Raw genomic sequence first — 14782 nt, 5'->3', positions numbered from 1 at the left:
GGTAATTTGGGTAGCTTTTTTTTTTTTTAATTACCATTGTTAATTTTTAGATGAGAAACAAGTGTAATTTCAGGCATTTGTCATACCGGCTATTGCTTTAATTAGGCGAGTTTAATTAGTTGAAATTATTTTTTAAATTATGGAGATTTCGCTTTTTTAATTAACAGCGAGAGGGAATTTTGGTCGGGGAAAAATTTTTTGCGGAAAGTTTGGTGAGTTTGACGTTTCAAAGAATTGTTTTGAACCAGGTAATTAAGAGAATGATGAATAGGAATGAATGCTTTTTAAATGAAGGTATTTTATAAGTTAAGGGGTAAAACACCTAACAATTTGCTTCAGCTATTATTGATATAATTTAGATTAGTTTCAATAGTATGGAACTATTTGAGATAGTTGTGGCGTATTGATCAAATTACTTTACTAAATTATTTAACTATTGAAAATTCAGCTTTTAAAAATCTATTATTTGTTCAAATTTTTCCAATTATTAGAAATTTTTTTCAATTAATAGAAGATAATAAAACTATTGAAAAATTTCTTCTAAGTAATTAAAAATAATAACAATTCATTACACAAAAATAATTTGATATTTTTTTTTTATTTGATTTAAGAGAAAAAGATAATTTACTAATCGCTTAGTACTAAAACAAAAAACTTCAGTAATACCTTCTATTATTGTTATTATTATTATAATTCAAAATTTAAAAATGAAGTGTTAAATTAAAGTTAAAGACTATACTTAGGTTGAATAAATTTAGTTGTAATTGCTATCGAAAAAAAAAAATATGATAATTGTCCATGACGTAAAAATAATAGCATTTATACTTTAAGAACCAACCACTTTTTTTTAACTTCCTCACAAAAAATATGAGGTATTCTTGAAATAAATATATTTCTTCCTAAGAAGAAGCTTATAACTTAACTGCTGTTAACTTAATTACTGTTAAATATTACTTCTTTTTAAGCTGCATATAAAAAAATCATCTTACTTGAATCGTAAAGAAAATAAATTTTTTTTTTTTTTAATTCAATTTTTCTAAAAATAATTATGAAAATTGAAACATAAATAACAGTTTACATTCCGATTAATGAAAAAACTCTAATAATCATGAACATGATTTTCAATCCACTCACACTCTCTCATAAAACAAAATTTATTTTCCCTATATTAAGCCTATAAAAATGCCAATTTACAAAATGTCCCTCGTAAAACACTTTTGCAGGTCACTAGTTCAATGATTGCGATAATTATAATAAATAAATAATAAAATACCTTATTTCTAATTATCATAAATATTGCAAGAGGATAAATGAATCAAAATAACAATGAATGAAATCGTAAACTTTTAAATCGTTTAATTTAATAATTTTGTTGTTAAAAGTTAGAGCATTGCACAATATATAATATTATCGTAAGAAATTTTTCAAATATCAACTTCATTCTTTTATCGATTGATCGTTAATAATATCATAATAATATTATAAATAATAATAATAATAATGATAATAATATTAATAATAATTTTAATAATAATAATGGTAATAATAGGAATTATTATTATAATGATAATTACAATAAGATGATGTTTGTTTTTTTTTTTTTTTCATTATGTATAAGTGTATACAGTTTTAAATAAATGCGTCTGCAATATTGCATGATAAAAATTATTTGAATCCAATTAGAGATTGTAAACATGATATACGATTGACATTTGAATTTTATTTTATTTATTATTTAAACCTCTTTTTTTTCACAATTGAATTTTTTTATCTTAATGGAGTAGATTTTTATAAATAAAGTTAACGCTTAATTTAATCGAAGGTGATATTAATCTCTGATTGATTTATGTTCCTATTAATTAACGACTTCAGAGCTATGATTGGCGAAGTCAAATAAATTTCAATACAAGTATTTGATACATATCTTTCAGTAATAAATAATTATAAATAAATAGTAATTAAATCATATCATGATTGTATTGTTTTGTCCCTTTGTCATTTCATTAAGTTTAATTTAATAGTAATAATTAATTAGTTTCTAATCGTCACTTTTAATTTATAATTATGTTTATAAATATCATAATAAAAAAGACGAATAGATCCAAGTCAAAGCCACAATTACGATGGCTTTATTTATAATGAGCAATCAATAAGCTCGTGGATATTAATTAGTGACTTGAACCTGAGGATCCATCTCAACCATTTTTTTCATTTTTATTTTAAATTATTAGTGAGCAGTCGCTTTATTTATTCGTTAATTGCAATCGCTTTTGTCGTAGGTGTTTATTGTTATTGTTGTTTGTTGATGTTGCTTAAAATAAGTGGTAGCCTCGGGGTTTACATGATGATACATTTTCCCTTTTCAGCCCAGGGGTTGTTCTTCTTGTCAGGCGCGTGGATCAGTGGATCGCTTTTCTCGTGCTCCTCAACGTATTCTCGCATTCTGTAATTTTAATTTAATTATAAATAATACGATTAAAGTTAAAAATATTTAAATAATCTTGAGTTATTTCGAAAAAATTAATTTATTTATAATTTTACGGTCGAGTTAAAATTAAAAAGAAAATTTAACTGTGGAAAATAAATTATTTATTCGTAATAAACGTATATGTGTTTGTCTAAATATTTTCTGTGTATAAAGAGAGGGCAGTTTATTTTTTAATATTTAATTTAGGACTTCAATGATGAAAATAACTTTTAGAAAATTTGAATCATAATAATTACAGACAAAATTCTGATTTTTTAAATAAAAATAATCAATATACTGGACTGGAAATTTTTTATTTCTTACAATTGAAATTGTCAAATAAATGAATCAAAATTAAAATTTGAAAAATTTTTTTTACTTTGAAAAGTATCAATACTTATTTCTTACCCACAAAGTGAATTTAAAATAAAATTTTTATAAAATCATTAAATTCACAAAAAAGTAGAGCATGTCATCTTAGAATGTCCTTAAATATCTTAATAAATTATCACAAATAAATAATTTATAAATGCTACTTGTATCAATTAAAAGTGACGGTAAATAAAAAATAGAAAAACCAAATTGGTTCATTTGACATAAATATTGAATTCTATTTCTTTTTTTTTCTTGTTCTATGCTGTAAAATAACAAGTTCAAGTGTTGGTGACTGATAATAGAAGATGGAAATGGTAAGATTACGGTTTCTAAGATATGGCGAAGAAAAAGAATAAACTAAGATGGTATAGGATAATGGTTGGTACTTGGTATAAAGGTTAATTCAAGCTTTCACTCTTCTAACGTACATTAACGTGCCGTAAGGTAGACAGTGTTATAAATTTAAGATTGAAAGTATAAGTATAAAGAGGGATATTATGTGTAGTCTAGTCGCAGGTATTAAATGACTGATACACGACATTGATCTATTATTAACCCATTAAAATGACGCTACATAAATAAAAGGATTTTGAGGTGATACAAAAGATAACATAGACATTCTTTGATAAAATTTATCTAAATAATTAATTTTTCGTGTCGAAAAATTTGAATAGACACTTATATTGACGTATTTTGTCTGTAAGATCCAAGAAATTTTATTAAAAATTACGTTTCTTTCAAGTAACCCTCATGAAAATAATTTGTTTCAGTAAAGTAGGTACATGTTGAAATATGAAACTGAATAAAATATGTATAAAAAATGTATTTTTAACAGGTAACTTCTGGTTGATTTCTATACATCTTAACTATAATTGAAGTATATTAAAAATATATTCTAAGTTATAGATAAACCTTAGAATAGATAAAAATTTAAATACGAAAATATTATATAGTTTAAAGAATTTTTTTTTATATTTTTATGCACGTATTTCTTACATATTTTTAAAAGTCGCCAAAAATTAGCTATTGAACCCGTGAATTAACGTTTAAACCAATTTTTGTTCAATAAGACACGTAAATTGATGTATACATTTTTAAAAAAACTGAAAAATTATAACGAAATATTTTTTTTATTTTTATATCTAGCATGATATGATCATATATGGCCATATCAGAAAATTTTTTCACGAGAAAATATTTTTTATCTATATTTTATACATTATCGTATATTAATTATTTTTTTTTTACACATCATACACAGTAAAAAATTTTTCATCATAGGAGATAATAATTAGTAGGTACTTTACTAACAAGACGATGAATAAAAAAATAGACGGAATGATAAAACTAAAAAGAAAGGGATTTAAAACAATGAATAACCCTGAATCAGAAATGCAAAGGCAATAAATCAAATGCAAACATCCATCAGCGAATTAATCCTCCGAAGACACATAGAATGACGTAGACTATCGCGTTAATCAAGAGATTTTCGCCTCAAATCCCACCCATATCTTGTCTTTTCACGACAGCGCATCTCATCCCGGTTGTCGACGATCGGTCTCGGTCTCTATTTCCGACATGACCGGAGCCCGTTAATTTACAGCCCTCTACCTCTACTTCTACTTCTAGCTCTACCTCGGTTAGCATAAACCAAGTCCCAATGTTTAGTTTACAATTCATTTTATTTTATTCCATTCCATTCCATTCAACTTCAACTTCTACTACGCCTCCATCTATCTCAACTGGCTCCCATATCCATACAAAAGTGGATCGATTCGCTAAAAATAATTTTATTCCATTTTAAAAAAAAAATCCCCGTTCCCATCGAATAGAGGCAAAAAGCTAAGCCCTTCACTCGAACCGTACCAGAGCTTACTTAAAAACAATGACCCCGCTAAATGCGTCGCCTTTTAAAACAATCCTTCTATTATTTTCTTTACTCTTTTTTCTATACTAAATACTGTATGCTGTACGGTCATATTAATGTATGCGTGTTAAAACACACTCTTTAGTTACTCACACTCAAAGGTATCACACATATCCATCGGAAAAAAATTAAAATTCTGGATGCAGCGCATTGCCTGGCGATCGTTGCATTAAATACCTAGCCCGCCGTAGCACATCCGATGTATGAATACATCAGTTACTGCTTTCAAAATAATTTTACTGGGCATTCTATAGTGAATAAATTGCGGTATAAAATAAAAGGAGAATATCAACGTCTACAGCTTCTACTGTTGATGCACGTACCCGTCATGCTGAATATTGATTTATCTCGACTTCTATAAGCCTTTTTTTGCTCCGGTTTTATGAAAAAAAAAAATAATAATAATAATAATAATAAATATGATTATTTTTATAACAGAACATTTTCTCTGTTACCGCTGAATCTATTCCCTTTTTATTTTTATTCACCCAAAAATAAAATCTTTTTTAATTTTTTTTTATATTTTCTTAGTGATATCACATGATTTATTTGAGTGTGATGAAGTTTTTTTTTTTTTTTTTCAATGTAATAACATCACATTTAACATGAAAAATAAAATTTTTTAATTATGCAAGGATTGGCAAAATAAAAAGATGAAATTGTATTTTTTTATGAAAATTTATTATACAGGGTGATTCAGAATTAGTGTCCGACCAAGAAAACTTGGATAGAAGAGGCGATTTTAAGCACAATTGCAAGAATAAAATTTTTCGAAATTCTCAATATTTTGGGAGTTATTGAGGATTGAAATAGACCAATCAGAGAGCTCGTTACAGATTTAAAGAAAGAAAAAAAGTACAATAAAATTTACCAAGCGAACTTCATAACGAATGATATTATTGACTTATTTATTTTAAAAATAATATAAGATGTTATTTCTTTTGTTTCGAATAAATAAAAACTTTAATATTTTTATTAGAGAAAATAAAATTATTTCGCGCATTTCCTCGGGCTTACTCGAGTAATACAATTATGGTCTTAAAATTAGTATTGCTGGTTCTCCTGCCTATTGTCATGCAAGTTGTCTTGATGATTGTCCTACGGAGTGTTATGTAGAAAATCTTACTAAGTGTTCTGACGTTCAACAAGTATCTTAATTTCATCTAGTAGATCGGTGGGATTTATGGGAAAAATTATTCTCTACAAAAAAGTGATAACATCATTTTACCGTATCGTTAGCCCAAAAAAAAGTTGGAGCTGCGTCTCGGTTGAAAATTGCTATTCACTCCAAAAATTAAGTTTCCATTTCTGAAGTTCCACAAGTATCTCATAAGTGAGATATTTGTGGAATTTCAGAAATGAAAACTTAATTTTTGGAGTGAATAGCAATTTTCAACCGAGATGCAGCTCCAACTTTTTTTGGGCTAAAGATACAGTGAAATGATTTTAATACTTTTTTGTAGAGAATAATTTTTCCTATAATTCCTACCTATTCATTTAATAAAAGTGAGATACTTGTGGAATTTCATAAATGGAAACTTAATTTTTGGAGTGAATAGCAATTTTCAACCGAGACGCAGCTCCAACTTTTTTGGGCTAATGATACGGTAAAATGATGTTATCACTTTTTTGTAGAGAATAATTTTTCCCATAAATCCCACCGATCTACTAGATGAAATTAAGATACTTGTTGAACGTCAGAACACTTAGTAAGATTTTCTACATAACACTCCGTAGGACAATCATCAAGACAACTTGCATGACAATAGGCAGGAGAACCAGCAATACTAATTTTAAGACCATAATTGTATTACTCGAGTAAGCCCGAGGAAATGCGCGAAATAATTTTATTTTCTCTAATAAAAATATTAAAGTTTTTATTTATTCGAAACAAAAGAAATAACATCTTATATTATTTTTGAAATAAATAAGTCAATAATATCATTCGTTATGAAGTTCGCTTGGTAAATTTTATTGTACTTTTTTTCTTTCTTTAAATCTGTAACGAGCTCTCTGATTGGTCTATTTCAATCCTCAATAACTCCCAAAATATTGAGAATTTCGAAAAATTTTATTCTTGCAATTGTGCTTAAAATCGCCTCTTCTATCCAAGTTTTCTTGGTCGGACACTAATTCTGAATCACCCTGTATACTTTGAATAAAAATTTTTTGAGAAAAATTAAATTTTTTAATGCATAAAATTTGTAATAAAATTGTTGAAGAATTTTTTTAATAAGTTTAGACGATTTTTAATAAATCTGGTTCATTATTTCCGAATAAATCTTTCAGTCAGTGTATAACTTATTATAATTTATAAATATATGTCTTATATATATCTCGAGTGATGGAAACTCCAGTGAAAGGAAGTTTAACTACTGCAGTGAAGCAAAGATTTGCGTTCAAGGAGTTTTCAGAGACTCAACTCAACAACATTGATTTTAAGCAAAAAAAGGATAAATTATGCTCGAAACTTTGCGCAAGAAGCCTTCATGATAAAAAAAAACCAATAGGATGCTAATACGATTAATTTAATAAAATTATAAGTATAATTTTCATAAATAAATATCAGTTTAAATAGTTAGTGGTCGTATAAACATTTGAGGTCATTGCTTGAAGTTGAAAAATTATTTTGTTATTTAGGATTTAATATTAAAGTGCATGGTAAAATAAGCCGGGGTTTACGGGATTTTCACGGCTGATTTATTTAAAAATACTGTAAGAATATTCGGTAATTTATAACTTTAATTAAATAGTAAGTAAGTAATTTATGTTAAACAGAGATTGGAGTCAAAGGAATAATAATTTAGTATTCAAATGATATTTAAATAAAAACTCGTGTTTAAAATGATAATGTATTTAAATTAAAAGTGAGGATAAATCTTAAGTGAAGAGTTCTTAACAAAATATATAATATATAAATAGAGCTGCTACGGAAAGAGAGGAATTGTATATAGAGAAGAATATTTCTATCCGGTTTGCTGTACTCTTATAAACGCACCTTTCACTCTGCACTCTCATCGACCGCAAAACGGAATAATATTTTATTATATATTTTATTTATATCTTTTTTAGGCCTTAATCTTTGACTGCCAAAATCAATATTATTGTCTATTAAATATTGCATTATGTTGCATTATTTCTTCTATCATTGATTTGTTTTAAAATCATCATATTTTAAATTTAAATCAACGCTTCCATATTCATGTCTCTGTTACTTATTCTATAGGGCACTAAGCTCTCCTTAAAATAATACCAATAATCATAACAATGCCAACGCACATAAAAGTAAACAAAAAAAAAACAGAAAGCAGATCAACGATCTTGTACTACCCACCAGGAAGGGTTTCAAGGTTAAAAAATCAAACGAGGACAGTCCCAAGGCTTTAAAAAAGTTTCATTAATTTTCGAAAGTGCCACTAACCGTGTCATTGAAGTCTAACATAACAATTTTATCATACCCATCATAATTAAGCCAATTACCTATCTAAAACTCAATCAAAATCTAAATCCAAACCCGACGCAAGTACCTCTTATGATCTTGTACTTCTTAAGCATATGCGATCTAAATCTAGATCACACTTATATCATATATCAACAGACTAAGAAGAATGCCAGCAGCAGCACAGTCTAGCCAGTCGAGCACCGATGATGGAACTGAAAGAAGGGATTCATCAAGGAGATCTTGTTCTGGTAACAATCCATTGTACTTTTATTTATTGTATATTGTATATCAAACATTGTACATACAATAATGGATAACAGCCTTGACTGTCAACTAAAACACGAGAAGACATGTACACAAGCGCCAACTACTTTCCGATTCGCGTAACCTCTACACTCCTGTATTTTCCACAGTCCGTATTCATATCCACTCGTGCTTCCCCCTTTTATTTCAATTTTGAACAAGAATCTCCGCTTCATCTCCGTCTTCGATTTTCATAAAAAATAAATAAATAAATAAAATAAGATGAAGCTTTCATTTAAAACTCGTATTATTAATCAAGGATTTTTCACGATTTAATTCAATTGAATTCAATTAGATTGTAAGAGTAAATATTATTCCAATCACCACACTCAACTCGAGGTCTCTCGCTCACTTCAATACTAGACTCTCACCTTATTCACAATGCTAATTTAATAATTCACGTATAATTATCACTAAATCGTCAAACCCAAACAAAGTAATTATATGTGAGCGAAAACATGCATTCACAAAGCATTAATTTACGTGAAAAAACAACATCTAAAATTTGAAATATAGATGAGGGAAGCTGGAGGCTGGATGATGGAGGAGAAGATGGGCGAGTAAGGGTTAAATAAAATCATAACATAAAATCATAAATGGTGTTATTGTAATGTAAACAAATAATATAACAGGTGTTATGTAAAATAATGGTAAAAGGTGTCCAAATGAACTTACGCCGCAATACTTTTGGACAGAGGCCACCGTTCCATAGAGGCTTGATACTTCATGTTTTCAATCTGCTTCTTCAGTGCGTCTTTATCCATGTTGGCGAGTACACTGGGATCCATGGTAACAACCGCACCCCCCTGACGTAAGTTATAACACGAGCGCTTGCGCCTGGAACCATCATCAAAAATCAATATTACTTCCTACCGTACTCTGTACTTTATGCTGCTTACACCTAACCAGGATATCTATGTATATATATATATATATATATATATATATATATATATATATATATATATATATATATATATATATATATATATATATATATATATGTGTGTATATTTACTTATTTTAAGTACAGGGATAGAATACTTTTAAACAATGAGACATTTCTATCATGCATCTACACCCCTGCTTCTTTATTAATGGGTTTTTTCTACACAATGTGTTTTTTTATTATTGATTATTTTTGTTTTCTGGTCTATTTTGTTTTTGTTTTTATTTTCAAGTTGATGTACCAATGATTTATTGGGGTCATTTTTTCCGTCGGGGTTCAATGGACATTTTCGGTTTTTGTGGTCAATAATACATACAAATATATAAATAGAGGGATGTTTGACAAATGAAAAATTCTTTGAGTTAACGGAAAATAAAAAAAATTTCCAATTCTACTCAACATTTCAAAACTCTAAAATTAAATCATAAAATTTTTTTCTTAATTTTAATTAAAACATTCAAATTTTTTTATTAAAAAATGTTTCATTAATTTTAAGTTCAAAAATGAAAATTATTAGTTCATTCGTTTTTGAATTTTTTCTTTGTTAAAACAATAACAAAAATTTTTTTTAATTTCTATAAAAATAAATTTTTAAATTCAAATTTATTTTTTTAAACAATTCTTAAAATTTGCAGGTATCTATTAATTTCAGTATAATTTTGTTCACAATCTTTAAGAATGAAAGTGAATGAGTCATCTTTAATTGACATTGAAATTATTAAATGTAAAAAGTCTCGAAGTATTAAAAAAAAATATGTTTAATTATTTATTATCACTCAATTTTCAATAAATCTATAATCATTTTTTGTTCATCAATTATTTATTATTATGTAATTGGATACTTCGGTTTATTGGATAGTTATGTTTACAATGTTTCAGCTATCGATGAACATTACCGGATTTACTAAGATTATTCTTAGTTAAATCTTTCATTATTTTTAAAACGAACTGTTTCAGTATGATCTAACTTTTTAGTTTTGTTATTTTCATTCAACCTTGTATATACTTCCTATATCTAAATTAATTATTGTACATACAGTAGTAATAACTAATTAATGTATTCAATTTTAGCAATGTGGCTTGTGCCTTGGTATATCATAATAAATTATAAAAAAATAATAATAATTATTATTATTTCAACTATCAGAATGCTTTTATAAATTATTAATAATTTTTCTCATAAATCTATAACGGTCATCTCAACAGAATTTTCTTCCAATAAATGTCACTTTATCGTGTTTGATAAATTTATTTTCTATCAAATAATTCAAATGATTTATCGATACAATTTTTTCGAGATTGTCTGAGTTCATTGCACGTTTTTAGATTCTGTCGTTAATGTATATCTATATAATGTTGAAAAGAATAATGCAATGGTGGATCCTGGCAATTATCTGGATTTATGTCCTTGCCGTTTTACCACTTAGACCATCAGAAATTTTATTTTTACAGGCAATTTTTTTACCCGGATTAACTGTAATCGCGATAACGTATTTTAAATTTTATTTTATAAACCATAAATGTTTTATGTCAATAACTTGATCTTTAATTAAACTTTATACTCTAGATATTTACTATGTATAAAAAAAGGAGAGAAGAAAAAAAAGTTTTTAGTATGATTGGATTTTTGAAACAGTTTAAATGAAAAGATTTTTGATACATGGGATTACGCTTTCTGAATGAACATATTCCGCGCAGTACCGATGGATACGATGACGAGGGTGTATAAAGTTCGAGAGTCGAGAGTCACATATATCCGGGTGTATTTAAGGGATTCGAAATTCCCGACTACTGAATTTATTCCCTCTGGTGTACTGAAATAAAAGGAATCATGTTTGAATTTACTGATGTACTTTATACAGTACTTACAGCTACTGTATGAATACATAAAAATGTTCGTTGAATAAAGTTACTCATGTTCTAGATTTATGATCTACGGATATTATTTTAACTTATCGAAAGTGTAACTTCTTTTTTTATTTAAAGTGTTTAATTTAATTTGTGTAATAACTAAAGTACCAGCAGGTTATAGGCTCTGGCTGAACTGTTCATTAATATTTAAATATGTTTTCTATAAAATTTAAATAAAAAATGGTGATTTTTACCATAATAAAAAAAATACTTTAACATAAAACATAAACAAAACTGAAACCTTTTAAAAAAACTTCAAAAGTGGGATTTGTTTTATTATAGTATGGTAATAAGGTTACTTAAACATAATTAAGTAGTTTAACTATTTTTCCAATATATTTGGTATTTAATCACAATAAGTACAATGTTATCAGTGTATTTACGAGAAGTTTCCTTAATACGCTCAAAAACACATTAAAGAAATTTTATAAATTCTATATTTTATATAGAATTTTCTTCCTCGAAGTTTTTTGTGATTATCAATATGAGTAAAATGTGAATTTCAATAAAATGTGAATAATTTCGTAGATTTTTCCTTCACGTGTTGATGAACATATTAAAAATTTTTACACAAATCTTATACATTTTTTTAAATATATTTAATCGGCAAATTTTTAATTGTTTCATTGATTGTACTTAAGTCTGCAAATCCTTATAATGATTTAATATTTTCTAACTGCTGACACCTTTATCATTGATGTCAACACTGAACTTCAGTTCTGCAGAAACAAAATAAAATATTTGACCTTACCCTACTGACTAACAAGAGTTGGATTGCTGTTATGCAAAAATTCATCAACTTAGTTTGTGTTTTTTTGTTAAAAAAAAATTTTATAATTTTAAAAAATTGATATTTAAAAAGTGTCTATTTTTTACGAATACCAATGTATTAAGAAGGAAAATGAAATCAAATAACGTAGCCGTTCAAGCCTATTCGTGTTTATAACCATACATCTAAACTACAAAATAAAAATATTGTATTTTCAACAATAAAATGTTAAGCAGTGCATTTGAACAATAGTATGAATGCTTAAACTCATACATGATGTCCCATATTTGTCTTGGCGACAATAAAACACAACCAAGTTTCTCAACTGTGCAATTTTAGCGAAGTTTATTGAGCAATCATAAGAATCTTAGAGCATAACTTATGACGAAATTTATTTAGTACTCGGGAATTCTTTAAGCGATCTAGAGATAAGTATAGATAGGATTATTTGCTTAGCCATTTGAATGAAACTCAAGGCAGACCGCTAATAATAGTCTGTATTTATATTATATTTAAGATTCTTTTTAAGCTCTTTCTCTTTAAATTAAATAAATTGTTTAACTTGAATAAATTTATTTAAGAGGAAGCTAATCATTGAATTAACTACTTACGTAAAAGTTGTCGAGGATGTCACTGAACTGGTATCCTGTGGATTGTTATTCGCACTACGGACGTTTCAGTTATTTTTTATTTTAAAATAATTGCAACGCGAACCCGTGTACGGTAGCAGGTCGGAAAAAAGTGAGTCCCGAGCACGGTTGACGGTCTTCAGATTGGTTTATAGAAGCCTAACTACGGCTTACTACAAATCTAATAATAAGTAATAAAGCTAAGAGTACATGGTAATAATTAGACGCGAAACAGTATGTAATCATACAGATGATTACAGCAAAAAATATTACTTTATCTGCTGTTGGGTATATACTTAAGGTTTTGTATAATATGATAAAATAATAATTTATAATCTCAGATAACGAGTGTATTATTTCTTATTTAATCGGTTGAATAATTTATTACTTGCCTCTCGATTGTTGTAAAAATTTATTTCGTTGATAACCAGGATTACCAGGTATCAAGATGATGGATATTTTATTAATGACAATATAATACAAAATAATAAAAGAATTAAGTTGCGATAATCAGATTACTATTTCTTCGGCTAATCTAGAACTTTCTTTTTTGCACGAAAATTCAGTTAGTGTTTTTTTTTTTTTTTTTTTTTTTGCAATACATCGATAAAATTATTTTTTAACTAATGTGACATTATTTATTTTCTTTTTGTAAAAAATTAATTATTGTTTGAAAAATTTACAAGACAAATTTAAAAATATGTAAATGAAATCACAACTGAATTAGTACGAAATACTTATGAGTAAAATTTTTATTTCACTCACAAAAAACAATAAAGCCAGTATGATACAATATAAAATTATTGATGAGTTCGATTCCTCGCGCTTTCTTCTAGCTGTAATAATGAATCTGAGTAAAAGTAACTTTTGGTTCAGAACTCACTTAAAGTCTCATTCGAAGTAATCTCAAGTGGTAGAGAGCTTAAAAACTACAGCCAGTAACAATAAATGGTCTTTGATAAGATGTACGCGTTAAGAATCGTTGAGCGGTTGAAATCAGAACGCTTTGGAAGAGAATTAATTTCACTACATTAATTATAGCGGTGACATTACCAAAAGGAGAATTTTAATCCTGCGAATCTCTTGTTTAGAATATTTATTTTTTACCGGTGATTAAAAAGTTTAATTGAATCCGAGGTTAACGTTGATTTGTTATCTTTTGCATGAAGTTTTAATAACTGATTTTTGCGATAAATGACAACGTAATCACTTTTTTTTTTCGCTTCATTGAGTCTCAATCAAAATTTGTACAATCATGGAATCAATGAGGGTGTTGCTAATTACGAAAATTTAGATAGAAAGGATTTATTTAGAACAACAATAAATTCATGATAAAATTACTGTATCCGGAACAAAGTTAACTTGAATTGAAAAAATGAGTAAAAAAGACCAAATTGATCTTGGCCGAAATCATTTTTTTAAAATTTTATGAAAATTAATTTAGCAGATATTTGATAATTTTAAGAATTTTTGTAACAAACAAATTATAGCAAAAAAAATTGACATGTAGAAATTTAAAAAAAATAAAAAAATGCAATTTTTTAAAAATAATTTTTCGGTACAAATTTATTTGGTAAAAAAAACTAACAAATAAGCAACTGACTGCTAACTTTTTTAAATAAGATAATTTTACTCTAACCAAAATAATTTTTATTTTCATAAATATTTTTTTATCTCACAAAAATGCTTTTCATAAGTCACAGAAGAAATTTTTTTTCTGTGTAATAGCGTATACTTTTTTGCATGAAACTAACGAAAGCGTGATTCGACTTTTTACGATTCTGTAGCAAATCGATTCCGTGTCAACTTATGCTAGTTAAATTTATTCAACCATATCGTAGATAATAATACTTTCTGTGAATGTATATTACGAAATGATTCAATCTCAGTTTTAAACAACAGAACCATAGTTGTTAAATTCAAAAGCACTGTGTAGAGCGATCTAACAATCTAGCTGCTAACTATCAAGTTAGTTTTGTAACGGAGATAAAGTTGGAAACATGCAATGAT

The 14782-nt window shown here is 27.0% G+C and overlaps 1 protein-coding gene across 1 annotated transcript; it reads right to left on the bottom strand.

Annotated features, from left to right (window-relative positions):
* Positions 1 to 670: 670 nt before the first annotated feature.
* Positions 671 to 12955, bottom strand: Ggamma30a (guanine nucleotide-binding protein subunit gamma-e). Its single transcript, XM_074242406.1, has 3 exons — positions 12755 to 12955; positions 9190 to 9351; positions 671 to 2443 (listed from the first exon to the last, which is right to left on the bottom strand). Exons 2-3 carry the CDS (start codon positions 9300 to 9302, stop codon positions 2338 to 2340), a joined length of 219 nt encoding a protein of 72 aa, XP_074098507.1. The 5' UTR covers positions 9303 to 9351; positions 12755 to 12955; the 3' UTR covers positions 671 to 2337.
* Positions 12956 to 14782: the final 1827 nt, after the last annotated feature.

The sequence above is a fragment of the Cotesia typhae genome, unplaced genomic scaffold (assembly GCF_013202065.1).
Source record: "Cotesia typhae breed Kobodo isofemale line unplaced genomic scaffold, CoteBio_Ctyphae contig_4, whole genome shotgun sequence".
Classification (NCBI taxonomy): domain Eukaryota; kingdom Metazoa; phylum Arthropoda; class Insecta; order Hymenoptera; family Braconidae; genus Cotesia; species Cotesia typhae.
The sequence above is the reverse complement of the archived record's forward strand: the minus strand, read 5'-3'. Positions and strand labels throughout refer to the sequence as shown.